The sequence below is a fragment of the Condylura cristata genome, unplaced genomic scaffold (genome assembly GCF_000260355.1).
Source record: "Condylura cristata isolate star-nosed mole 26May11 unplaced genomic scaffold, ConCri1.0 scaffold00007, whole genome shotgun sequence".
NCBI lineage: Eukaryota > Metazoa > Chordata > Mammalia > Eulipotyphla > Talpidae > Condylura > Condylura cristata.
The window spans coordinates 52632391-52647050 of NW_004567108.1; the positions used below are offsets into that span (position 1 = coordinate 52632391).

General features: G+C 35.2%; 1 protein-coding gene across 1 annotated transcript in view; it reads left to right on the forward strand.

Annotated features, from left to right (window-relative positions):
- Nucleotides 1–14660, forward strand: part of HCN1 (hyperpolarization activated cyclic nucleotide gated potassium channel 1) — a 350252-nt gene that overhangs the window by 21813 nt on the left and 313779 nt on the right. Inside the window, exon 5 of the mRNA XM_004678468.2 lies at nt 3902–4070. Coding sequence (XP_004678525.1) covers nt 3902–4070 — 169 coding nt within the window. The remainder of the gene's footprint in view (nt 1–3901; nt 4071–14660) is intronic.

Consider the following 14660-nt stretch of genomic DNA (forward strand, 5'->3'; position numbering starts at 1 on the left):
TGCTGTTATTGTAGTATTTTATGTGAAGAAATCAATACCAGCCATAGGTTTCACATTTCTGACTATCCAGCAGACCATGGGTTACTGGAGAACTTATGATATGAAGTGAGTCAATTAATATTATTCTCTTTTATAAGTGGGCAATTCTATATTTCAGTGTTAATCCTGTATTTTGTTATTATTGTGTGGAAAAAAGAAAATACATTGTAGTTACTATAATGAATCAATAAATATTGCTGACATTTAATTAAAATACTTAAAAGTGAGAAACAGGATAAGGGTATGTTTTCACTACATTTTGCTATCAGTTTATATCAATTCTCTTTATATTCTTCAGGGTAGCTCACATTTGCAAAATTCCAACTACATGAAAATCTATACATAATACAAAAACACAGTTGGGTTGTAGATTAAGTATTCCCAAAGATGTACAGATAAAGTTCATTTTTCCTTTGTATTCACAGTTGATGGAAGGAATCAAATTGTACATTAAACACCTGGTATTTTGAATAAGGTTGGTAAACTTGTCAAGTTTTTTTTTTTTAATGCAATAATTATAAGTAATGTTTAAAATATGCTTTTTTGGTGAGTAAAAATCATTCAGGACACCATCATGCATGTACTGTTGGATCTCCTGTGAATATGAAGAAATCTGCTCAAGAATAACTCTTTAGTGCAGTAGAAATATCGGGATCGTCAGAAATATTCTTATGTTTCTGAAACCTGGCCTTTGACAAACAGCTGTAAGGTTTCTATCACATTTAATCACAGTATCTTCTGATGATCTATAAGTCATTAAACATGTTCACTGAACAACAAAAATCAGAAAGATTAGTTTCCTTTAGTAAGTCAAGCAGGTTTATATGTATAATGTGCATGTGGATATGTGTTCAACAAAACCATGCTTTATATTTTGCATAGGATTTTCATTCCCTGGACTAGCCTAGAAAGAAAAACTAGATTGTTGTTATTACTCATTTCACCTTGGTGTTATCAGTGTCTGGAATGTCAAGTTATCCCAAGTCTGGATTCATTAAGTACATGATTAGAATATTTTGCTGTTTCAAAGATCTCAGTCCTTTAAGAAATGCCAGAAACAACAGGTACCATGACAGAGGTCATCTTCTGCAGTGGAAGGAAACTCTGGAAAAACTTATAAATACATATAGAATTATGATTTGAAATACCCAAGCACTTGTTATAGATTGTTATAGAAATTCAAAGAATCTAAAAACCTTTTTTTTTTAATTTGTAACGAATGAGGTGAGAAATAAAAATGGTTAGTTTCCTGTATGTAGGAGTCATATGCTGAGGTAAAAATGGGAGTATTTATCATAACTTGACTTGATTTCTAAAAAGCAGAAATTAACTCAACATTGTGAGTGTCCACATTAGTCTTTTGAAAAATCCTCTTCCCTTACTTGTTATTCCCTCTATGAATTAGTGATAAATTCACTACAGATTGTAGGAGGACAATGGTATAGATTAAAAAAAAAAAAAAAGATGTACCATTCTGCACTCAATATTTTATCTAGAAAAGAAAGATCATTTAAGTATTTATTGTTTGCTACGTACCCAGCATGTAGTCTTAAGAATGTATTATGTTCGTTAAACAGGGATATTTGATACCTCATCTGGATTCAGTTAAGCATATCATGATCTATTAATGAGATCCAAAGATCTCATTTAAAGCTAAGTATTTGCCACTCCTGACCTAGAATATTGTCAGTATTTAATGAATGATGATAGTTTCATGGGACAATTAGTATTTATTATTAATATCTTCATGCAAACACAAAGTTTGGAAAAATTCAATTTTTAGAGTTTCTTATTATATTACTAACTACTCATTCTGATGTTGTCTGAAGACTGTGGTTGTATTGGTACAACAGAATGCTGAAATAAAAATTCTAAAACTGCCTTAGTAGAAGAAAAAACAATTTGTCCCACTCATCTTCTGGAATTTCTGTCCTTTTATTTTCTTATTTTTCTCCTCCCCATCACCATCTTCTCTGATCTCCCTTCCTCTCTGAACAGTATTGTTTAAAAATGTTCTTCTCTTTGAAGCAGCTAAATTTGAATTGATGTGTGCTGTGTAGCAGTTCCAAGTTTATCAGCAAATACTTAGCAGGAAGCTGCCCCTCATAAGTGCAATTGGGGTTACTGGCAGCTACTCGGCTTTGGAAGACTGCCTTCCTTTTTCTTGGTTAAATGATGCCACTTGAAAAGACAAAATGCCACTGTAAGTCCTGTTGAGTTGGGACACCAGTTTTTATCTAGCACACTATGATTTCATGAAAGCATAAATCAAACTCAGGATAAAATCTGAGTCAGCTGTTCCTACTTTTGTATTGAATCTAATTAAAGTCATGAAACAAATGCTTGTCACAATTCTGTCTTGTTAAAAAATAGACAAATAAATATTAAGACAAAGACTTGGACGATATAGTAACTTGAGTGACAATAGGTAATTTTATGCAGAGGGGCTTTGGTCAACTAACATCCAGAAATCAATTTAACTAAAAGTAGCAGAAAGCATGTTAAACATGTTAAATGTTAACAGATTCAAATTAGTTGTACTATGGAGAGATATTAGGATTTAGGCTGTCAAATAAATCATAGTTGCATCTAATGTTACAGATATACTAAGAAATCCCTTTTGATAGATGTTTTTCTTAATTTATAATACAAGTGAACACTGACAATATTTTTCAGGCAAATATATAATAAATGCGGTGGCACAAAGTGCAGCAGATTACTTTGAGGTATGTTGATTTCTTTAACTATGATGGACGAAATACAATATTCACTAGGCTAACAGTTGCATACCATATGCCCAGAGCTGTGATGATTTACTCCAGCAGCGAGGCTGCACCTGGAATGGCATCTGCTGCTGGAATCACCACACCTGGTTAAACTTAAGTAAGCACCTGCTCTTCTCTAGGATCAATTCTTTGTTTGCACTGAAGAAACTAGAGAGTGAAACTGGGGGTACTCTAGGGATCAACAATGTTGCATCTTCTGTCTGAATAGTAGCACAGAGTCTTATGACTCTGCAAAGAATACAGCATCTTTTGATGTAAAATTTTAATCAGGGGAAGGATTTCTGGAACCTAAACTTTGTCCTTCCTACAGGAAAAAAATTATTGTATAAGCTAGGAGTCTCCTGAAGGGTCTCCTGCCTATTTCTCAGCAGGTCCAGTTATTATCAAAATACAAACCAGGGGGCCTCCCTGGTGGTGCAAGCATAAAAAAAAACATGCTATCAATCTATCTGAAGCCACTGTGGCACGAATTCAGCTGACCCACATGGTACAGGGGACCTTTTCTGTCTCTCCCGTTGCTCCCCTCAGCACTGTATTTCACTAGGTCTGCTTGTTCTGCTCCCCACTCTGTCTCTGGTGAATCCTCTCACCCCTCTGCACCTCTGTCTTATACCCCAGTTTTTGTAGGCATAAATAAATATATCTTTAAGAACAAATCAAGCCAAATACAAACCAGGATGCTTCTCACTGATAAAAGGAACACCAAAAAATTAAACTTACTTAATTTTTTGAGTACTTTTAATAAATTCATTTTATTATATTGTTGGCCTTACAGTTCTTTTCAGAAGCAATTTTCAAATATTGTTATTTGTAAAATTTTAAGCAATTCATCTAAATATAGTATAAAATGTGTATATTGATTATATGAATTTTAAATTAAGCAGAGTAATAATTGTCAGGATTTTATCAATTTAATGTGTATGTATTCTGCCCAAATATTATCAAATCTACTCTACTATCACCCAAATTCAGAGCACCATCTTATTATTATTTTATGAGGTAAAACTCAGCAATGTTGTCTTTGTCTATAATTCATGCTTTGTGATTTTTGATCTTATTATTTTGCAAAATTTTAGATGCTGCAGCATCAGAGAACCTCTCAATTTTATTCCATTTGTATTCAGCATCGTGTTCCTAACAAAAAATCGTGCGTATTATTCTCCTCACTCAGGTCAACCCGAGTGGTTCCGGTCATCTGCGGGTGCCCACAGGGGTTGCGGTAGTGACCAGTGCACCAGTGATGGGGTTGGCAGTAGCTGCACCATTGCCTGTTACTTCAACTCTCTCTTGAAGTAATTAGATGTTCGTAGCTTCTTGTAAGCAAGCTTATTGTTTTATGAGAGAAGCCCTCATGCTGTCTTTGAAAGGGAAGTTGTTAGTCATGTCAACTCTGAAAAGTCCTGCCTGAAGATATGCCAGTCATTTGGGGTTACCTGACAGAGTTAACCACCAGCTAAAGTAAAATATCCATTTACTTCATTGCCTGATCCTCATACTCCTTGGTAAGCAGATGTACTAAACATTTCCAGATTTAGCTTACTGCAATTAAAAAAAAATAGGCTCCATACTTAATTAAAAATGAAAAAATATTCATGAAAATTCTGAGTCTGAGATGCACACTGGGGCAATAGTTATGAAATACCAACTTGGGCTACCAGGGACTCCTGGCACAGATCTGAACTGGGCAAATAATCCTAAATCCTGTGCATGGTTCAGTTGAGTCTACTGTTACATGTTTTACATTTCCATTTGTTGCGTTTTCAGAGGAAGATCCAAGTTGGACAAGACTTGAAGCGTCATTAAGACAAAGAAGATAGTAGATCTGAACAAACAGTTCATCATAGAAAATGCATGGAAAAATGTTCATGGTTGCTTTTAAAAAGGGAGATGCATCTTAGGACCACACAGGATATCATCTCACACTTTTTGTTACAGGATAGCCCAGAGTGGATTGGGCCGCCTGTCTGTGGGGCCTCACCTGCGCACTCACAATTCAGTTATACTGCAGGTACACACAAAAGTGTCAATACGGGTTTATTTACAAAAGGGGAAAGGAATAGGAAACAACCCAGGGAAAGAGAGCGGGATACAAAGTAACTGGAATACCTTACCGGCTTGGTTGACTGAACACACAGAGTAACACAGTCAGGAGAGCTGCTTCCTGAGCGAAAGAGCAAGAGATGCAATTGCACCCTATTTATCCCCCAAATGTCCCAGAATTCCTGCTAGCTCTGCCCTTGGGTCCTTGCAGTTCTCTCCCTGGTACCACTGGGAGTTGTAGTTTCCAATCACTGGAGTAGGGGGTAGGGTCCAGAAAGCTGGAGTAGGGGGTGGAGTCCATAAGACTGCAGATTTTCTTTATGACATCCTTCTCTTAGAAAGGTACATTATTAGGAAAAAAGAAAATCAGTAACAAGTTCTGGCTGTGTTGTGAAGAAGGAAAATCTCCTTTACACGTTGGAGACATAAATTGGTGTCGCCATTTTAGAAAACAATCTGGATTTATCTTTAAAAACTACAAAGGAAGTACAGTCTGACTCACCAGCCCTACTCTGGTATTTATCTGAAGAATATGTAACCAACAAGTCTCAAAACTGCTCTACCATGTTTATTTCAGTGTTTTTTACAATAACAAGGTCTAATGAAGCACATTAATGCCCATCACTAGAAAATCAGCTCAGTAAGATGTGGTATTTCCACATTGTGGACTCTATGGAATACTTTTTAGCAATAGGAAAGAGGAAATGTTGCACAGTCCAGCAAAGTGGAAGATGTTCAAGGGAATTATGTGAAGTACATCAAAATGACAAGGATAAGTGTTAGACATTTACCTAGCAGATGGCATGACAAAATACTTATTTACTATTGGTCATCAATAAAATGAGGTTTCTGAAGTTAAGAGAAGAAGGAAGGAAAAAAAAAAAAAGATGAACAATTCACAAGAGATGGTGATGGAGAAAAGAAAAAAGAAGAAAGTAATCCTTTTTAAAATAAAAAGAAGCTAAAATAACATCTATTTATATATATTTTTAAAAATAGGGCCCTCCCTGGTTGTGCAATGGATTAGGGTGCAGCAAAGCATGCTAGCTACAGCTGTTTCAGTGCAAGTTCCTTCCCTGGCCCCAGGTGAACCACGTGCCATGGAAGAACTTCCATCTCCCCTGCTGCTCCTCTAAGCTGTGTAGTTTGTCAGTCTGCCTGTTCCACTCCCGCTTTGTCTCTGGTGAATCCTCTTACCACACCTGCATCTCTGGCCTGTACCCCAGTTTTGTATGCAAAAATAAATAAATCTTTAATTTTTTTTTCTAGGGTCCTCTCCTTCCAAAATTAGGGCAGATTAAACTTGTGTGGTGATGGAAAATCTACTCGTATTCCCCTTATGATTATCAGCCTCAATACTGAGAACCATTTGATAATACTGTTTATCTGACTTAAACCCCCATACTGGATTTGTTTGGAACTACTGGGCATAAGATAGGAAAAGGGGCCAGTGAAGAATAAAGTGGAGAAGTAAGAGGAGAAAAGAATAAAGTGGAGAAGTAAGAGGAGAACCTTTTTGTGTATGAGGAGGAAAGAAGACTAGCTGAAAAATCTAGGTGATCAAATTCCAACCCCTCTTGCAAGCTCTGTTAATTTAGTGTTAAAGTAGATGCATTCTCTCCACCATTCCAAATTTGAAATTGATTAAATTTCAAACAAACAAACAAACAAACAAACAAAAAAAAAACATCTGCTCTACAGTGCTTATTTTAGTGATTTTTTTATATAAGGAATGGCATGGGGATTGGCTCAATGAGAGGATGGTGTCTCAGGCCTAGGCGGCATCATGTTGGCTTCCATCCTCTGTCTGTTCCTCAGACTCCAGTTCTGCTATTTATCTAAGATACCTGCATATTGAAATCTCACACAGCAAGAACTGCACATTTATCCCTTCTTCCCCATCCTCCTGTGATGCTAAAACTCTGGCCTCTGAGGAAGGGACCTTTCTCAAATGGTGATGGCATTTATGAGAGAAATGCTGGGAAGGTCATAGAGTATAGGAAATCTGCAAACTAGCTCACATTGCTGCTACTCAGAACATCACTGCTGTGGGGTGGTGATGTGAATGGAAAAGAAATGTGTTTCTTTTTCCATTTCCAGCTTTCTAGTGCCCACTCGTCCCCCCCATTGGAAGAACTAACAGTGATTCAGCTGACAAAAAACAAATGTGATTTGCAGAGTCCTAGATCCAAGTCTAAAAGGGACAGTTTCTAGCTGAGAAACCCTGACTTAATGATGAGCACACTGTCGGGACCACACATAACATTTCAGTGTTCTGCAATTAATTTATTCCTTCCTTATATATTTTTTCATATCAACCACACACCAGGAACTCTACAGAGAATAGCCATGAACAAAATAAGCCAAGTGTCTGCCCTCACGAAGTTTATATTTGGATGGGGAAAAGTCAGTAATAACAATTCTAATAATTTAAAAGAAAATTTCAGTTACTGGTAAGTGCTGTGAGAACAATAAAAGAGAAATTCTTTATGTAATATACATTGTTTCAGAACAACTATTACCTAGTTGCCCAGAGTCTTGATCTTAATTGGCAAATGTTTCTAAGTGACCACAGCAGGTAAGCACTTAATTAATAGTTTTGCCACTTAACCTGGTGCAGTGAACTTATAGATTCATTACAAGAATATTAATGGGATTTTCCAGTTCTTAATTCTAACTCAGCAATTTAATCAATTTCAAACACCCCACATATTTCTGATGGGATCTTTCTTAGTCTGTTTGAGACTGCTATAATAAAATTCCAAAGACTTGGTGGTTTAAAAACAATTCATATTTATTTTTCACAGTAGGAAGCTGAGAGTTCAATTTCAGGGTGCAAGTGTCATGGGGTTCTGGTGAGGACCTCTTGCAGACTGCATACTGCTGACTTCTAAATCCCCAAAGATGAAAAGGCCTGGCAGCTCATTTGGGCCTCTTATATAAGCACTTGTTCAATTTATGAGGACTTCGCCCTCACGAACTCATCATGAGGCCCCTTCCTAATTCCTTTATCAGACCTTGGAAATAGTGGGCACAAGAGAAGGAAGGCTTAATATATTTGAGGCACACAAACACAAGCCAAAATAGTTTATACTTGTACCTCACTTTTTGCACGACTCTCTCTATATATATCAAGATAGCTAATTACAAGTCACAGAAACTAACTTTAGAACAAAGAAAACCCATAAGCTTGAAGAGTAGGCTGAAAAAAAAAGTTTGGAGAGTACAGACACCAAGTATATCCAGGTTATTTTGAGGCAGGAAGAGCTTAAAGTCTCATTCATGTGTCATTGCTGAAATACATAAGAAAAATCATATGTATTTTTTTTCCCTGTCCTTATGGCACTCTTCTCAAGATTTAAAATTCCAAAAGAGAGGGAGCTTGTGTTCCTCCTTTGACTCTCCTCGAATGGTGAAAAGAGAGATTTATTTATTACAGATCTCCACCTCACTTCAGATTATGAGGAGGAGAACAACAGAATTTAGTGCAGGGTGCCACTGAGACAATTCATAGTGGGGGAAATCACTACTTGAAATGAAGGCCAAGAAAAAAAAAAACACTAAAACCATCTACCCCATTTAAATTGCTGTGTCCAAGAAAATTAGAATGGACTTGATATGACTAAATGGGTTTTAAATTCAAACATATGCATTTGAAAGTGGGTCACACTCTTCCTAATTAAGCAAAAGGATTGAAGAATTGCTATGTTCTTGTGTTGTCCTATATGTTTCTTTCATACTGTACTTATTCACCTTTTACAGAAGATAAACATATTTCATGATAACAATAATAATTCTTTATAGGTCTTCACAGAGAGAATCGTTTCTCAGGATAGCCTGATTTTGAAAGAGGGAGAACTGCTAATGATTTAATTCAAATTTCCACATTATTTAGCAACTAATAAGTAAATCAGGTTGCCTTAAGAAATCACTCAAAATTATGCAAATCAAAACCACAATGAGATATCACCTCACACAATTGAGAGTGGAACATATTAAAAAAAAAAAGCAACAATAAATGTTGGCAAGGGTGTGGAGAAAAAGTAACTCCCCTGCACTGCTGGTGGGAATTCAAACTAGTGCAACCAGTATGGAAAGCTGGGTGGATGTTTCTCAAACTGTTAAAAATGGAGCTTCCATATGATCCAGCAACTCCACTCCTAGGTATCTATAAAAGGCACACAAGCAAAAACTCAAAAGGACACCTGCATTCCTATGTTTATTGCTGCTTTATTTACAATAGAGAAGATGTGGAATCAACTCAAATGCCCAAAAATAGATGACTAAATCAAGAAGATGTGGTACATATACACAATGGAATATTATTCAGCAATCAAAAAAGATAAACTTAAGCCATTTGTGGCAACATGGATGGAACTGGAAAAGACCATGCTTAGTGAAATAAGCCAGAAATAAAAATAAAAATACCAGATAGTTTAATTCATAGCAGGAGTTTAAGGGATCAGGAATATATATATATATTACTTTATTATATATATCAGGAATATATATATATGTATATATATATTACTTTATTATATTACTTCATTATATTACTATATATGCATATATACACACATATATAGTAATTTTGATTGTGAAATAAATAAATGTATATAGTAAATTAAGTAAATATATATATATAGTAATTGTAATAAAGTAATTGTAAAGGAAAGTAATTGTAATAAAGAGACATATATATATATAAATAAATTGTAATAAAGTAAAAAAAGAATATCAACTAACAACTATAAACCAGAAGCACACAGACACTCTACAGGGGAGAGGGGAATAGAATCAAAGCTGAGACAGGAATAGTACACAGGACTATGGTAATGGCACATAGGTAAAGTGGTGGTGGGAAGTCCACAGGGTTTACAACTGACATGAAAAAATGTACAAAATAAAGAATAACATGAAAAATTTATATATAAAATAAAAAAGGGCAAAAAAAAAAAGAAATCACTCAAAATTTATTTATTCTGATTCACTTCTTTCCTAACTACGTTTTCTGGAGGGCAGGATCCCAGGGGTATTGCCATTATGCTCACAAATAGGTCCACTGTGGATGCTGTTTCATGGAGCATGGAAGACTTTGCAGTGAGCCAGATTTGCAGGATGGACAGTACAGTTCTGGTTAGACTCCAGACCTCTACTTCTTTTCGGAGATCACAGTACTAATGCTGGAAAGTGGTCACTTTGCCAACACTTGTTTGTGCTGTGTGAAAAGTGTGTATTTAAGTCATTTAATGTAAGATTAATAAGGCTAATCTTCTCTTCTTTAGTGTTATATTTGTTATGAATATCCCAATAATCTTCTCCCTGTGTCAGCTAAGTTTCTATAAACACCAGTATTTCAGAGTATATGACTACTGTCTAATTTGTTTCTCAATTCCAATAATATCAAAACTTTGTTATTTTGAGGGAATTTTTCATTACTGTCTTTTTTTTTTTTCTTCCCGATTAGAATTTTATCCAGAATGTCAGGCCATTTATTTTAAAATCAAAACCTTTGCTTACAAAAATTTTAAGAAGTCAGGTCACTGCTACTGTTGTGAGGTCGGTGTGAAGCAAAACTAAACTCAAAATGCAAGTTCTGTCAATTGCTTGGATCACAAAAATTAAACTCCTTTCACCCAACTTACACAATCTAATGGATTCAGAGACACAAACAATAACTGGCTCATTTATAATGGTATGCAACTTCATTTTCAGATGTTCTCTGAAATTTCTTGCTAAAGAGGTGGAGAGAGTCAGCTCTGAGGGCTGAAAGTTGATCAATGGCTTCTTTGTTGATGACAGTACCCACCTCCTTTCTCCCAGAGAGTAAGTCATGAGGTTTGGCCTTGAGTGAAAGGTTAAAAGAGAACATAACTTTAAGGCAGGAAAATAAAATTCATTAGTTTTGCATCAACAAATTATTAACCCCATTTTCTTTTATTTATTCACTCATCTGGTATGATGGCATTTAATTAGTTAGATAGATCAAAGAAAAAATATAGCTGCCACAAAGAGTTATGCCAAATTTTTTAGTATTAAGCTCTCTATCTTGGTATGTAAAATGAAATAATATTTATAAACATATGTGAGGTCCCTAGAGCACAGAGCTCAGGACTCAGCATAGTATAATCACTAAAAGTTATAGCACTCATGTACAGTCTAGGGTAAATATGCAAATCAATAACTATGATGCACTGTGATTATCCCTAGAGTAATGAGATGCATAAAGATATACAACATGCCCTGAGAGCACAGGAGAGGAAATTTTTGATCACACTAAAGATCTTTTTATATCAGACATCATTCTATGTGCTTCAGTGATGAACCAGAGGAGGATTACTGTTCTTATGGAGATGTCTGGTGAAATGTAATAGGGAGGAGGAAGAGAGAAGTTGCAATTGAAGAGATTGGTGGTCAGATACTGTCTTTAGATCCACTCTCTACACTCTTTTGCTTTGGGGGATGAATGTTCACACATACATTACAGACTTTTGGGCCTTCTGCTTGAGTTTGTTCAGAGGCCAAGTCCAGTGAAAGATTGGTAGAATGGAAGAGAATGAGCAGTGTTTTCACTTTGAGATCAAAATCTCCGGGTAGGAGAGGAATATATCAAGGAATTATTTATTCTAATTAACTGTAGCTGTTCATGTCATTAAAACAATGTAATGTGTTATTATGTGTCATTAAAATAATATGATATCCAAAAATAACAAAATTTAAGATATACTTTGGTTAAAACACAAACACAATTCTTAACTTTTGCAGTGTTGTTCTTTAAATATGGCCTATATTTCTATCTTTTGGTTTATTTTAAACAGGTAGTCAGCATAATATTTAATGTTAAAATATTAAGTGTGGACCCTTCCTGGTGGCACAGTGGGTAAAAGCACAGCACTGAGAAGCTAAAGTCACTTCAGCATGAGTTCAATCGCTGCCTGCCCCAGAGGTGACCCACATGGCGTGACAGACCTCTATGACCCACCTGCTGCTCCCCTCAGAAGTGTACTTCATCAGTCGGCCTGTTCTGCTCCCCATTCTGTCTCTGGTGAATCTTCTCACCACCTCTGCACTTCTGGCCTGTACCCCAGTTCTGTATGCACAAATAAATAAATCTTTAAAAAAAATACTAAGTGCATAATAGGAAGTATCATTATCATACATATATGTTTAGCTTAGTATCTTTTCATATATTCATAATAAAATTTGAGATGGTAAAGAGAATAACACTATGAAACAGTAGGAAGAAAAAATATATGTCATTTGTAGGTTATATAACTGTGTAAGTATATAATGAAATAAACTAAAAATACATTGTTCTGAACACATTTTTTGGGTTCATTCCTTAAACTCTAGGACTCAAAGTGTACATAACAGATATTGACTGGTATTTGCTGAATGAATGAAATAATTAACAGTGTAATTTAGTAAGACGGTTATAAGATTAAAATTTAAAAACATTGGCTTTCTAGATTATGGTATATATACAAAAGTCTGCTATAGCTTATACTAAAAATAAAGGTATTCATGATAATAAGCAAAATATATGATTTTTACAGGAATAGTGTTACTAGTTATTATATAATAGTTATTTGAATGACTCCATGCAATTCTCTTGTGAATAATAAAATCAGGATCAATGTAATAAGAAGCCACAGCAGACAGTGGCTCAAAAGGGCAACAGAACTTTCATGTGCCTCTTCTTCAGACTTAAATTACTTAAAACGATAAGAGTGATATATTCTGGTGAAATACTATAGAATATTTTTGGAATAATAAACTTTTCTGTCCTTATACTAGAGAATTTAAGACTGTCTAGGAATACAGACTGTCTTTGGGAAAAGGGTTAATAAACTTTTTTTTTTACCCTAAACTTTGAGGAATAAATCATTTATCTGGATATAAATTATTAAGAACAAAGGGGGAAAAAAGCTAGTTTTAGATTCTCATTCTATAAAATATTACATAATCAAAGCTAATCAAGGTTAACAAATATATAAATTATTACCATCATTATTATCACTTAACTAGATATTAAGTGAACAATCTAATGTGACCTTATATATTTTTTCTAAATAAATTAAGAATTGTTTATCACATTATTATCATTGATTATGAAATGTATTTAATGAGGAAAAACCTAGGATTATCTTGACATGTAAAATAATTGATAAAAATTTATCAATTTATTATCTCCTCATTGAAACTTCTCTCAGCAAGCAAGAAAGAACCTCCATTAATAAACTAAATGTTATCTTATGGAAACTTATTGTAAATAACATACAATTACCTATATTAAGCACCAACATGGCAACTATGTTTGTTACCTTTAAAGATTTATTTATTTGTACATACAGAACTGGGGTACAGGCCAGAGGCTCAGGGGCGGTGAGAGGCTTCACCAGAGACAGAGTGGGGAGCGGAACAGTCAGATTGACGAAGTACGTGAAGAGGTACACTGCTGAGGGGAGCAGTGGGCGGGTCAGGAGAGGTCAGGAGAGGTCTGCCACGCCATGCGGTCACCTCCATGCGGTCACCTCCATGCGGTCACCTCCGGGGCAGGCGGGAATCGAACTCATGCGGAAGTGGCGTTAGCTTCTCAGTGCAGTGCTTTAACCCTCTGCGCCACCAGGGAGGGCCTATTTGTTACCTTCAAACTATTGCTATTTAACTTTAACTGGAAGTCCTGACCAATCTAATATGTTGGCAAAAAATTGGTTATAAAAATTGAAAATAAAGACACAAACACATAGTCAATAGCTAACATGATTGTTTGCTAAACCATCAAATAGAACAGGCTAAAAAAAAATTTGATCCAATCAATGATTTTCTAGTATTTCTATATCAAGAGCAATATTTACGATGAATTAGATTACTCTTTAATCAAAATAGCCAACTAGAAACCATAATAACAATAGCAACAAAAAAATCAGACAACCTAGGAACTACTTGGGAACAAACTGCTGCTGGAAAAATCTTGCAAGAGCCATAAGAAGGAAACTCTGCATTTAGATAGATATATGCATAGACAGATCACATTTCAAATGGACTAATTTTTAATGTAAGCAGGTAATTATTCTCCAATAAATGAATAAATTTATGTGATCTCAAAAGTTCTACAGAATTGTCTAGCAGAATTTGATAAGCTCATTTCAAATTAATCTGAAGAGGAAAAGATGAACAGAACTAGCCAACCATTTTGAAAAGTAACTATAATTGTGGGAATATTTTCCATAGAAATAAAATTGATGTTTTGAGCAACACTAGCTACATTTTTAATTTCATTTTCTAAAATTTATAATTCTTCTATATAATGTTTAGTAGGTATTTATTATTCTGAAATTATATTCATAGATCATCTACATAAAATATTTAAAATAAACTTTAATTTTATTTTTATACATATACTGTTAAGCCTTTTAGTTTGTTGATGTCATAAAAGCACATTGTGTGTTCCCAATAGGGAACTAACAGCTTTTTAAGTGCAATTTTTTAAATCATGTGGAAAAGAAAATATGGAGTCATACATTTAAATTAAAATAACACAGGCCCTCCCCGGTGGTGCAAGGGGTTAAAGGGCAGCACTATGAAGCTAGCTGCCGCAGCTTCAGCACAAGTTTGATCCCTGGCCATGGAGGTGATCCACATGATCTGGCAGACTTCACCTAACTTGCGGCTGCTCCCCTCAGCCGTGTACTTGTTCTGCTCCCGACTCTGTCTCTGGTGGATTCTCTCTCTGCCTCTGCACCTCTGACCTTTACCCCAGTTCTGTAGACATAAATATATATCTATATCTAT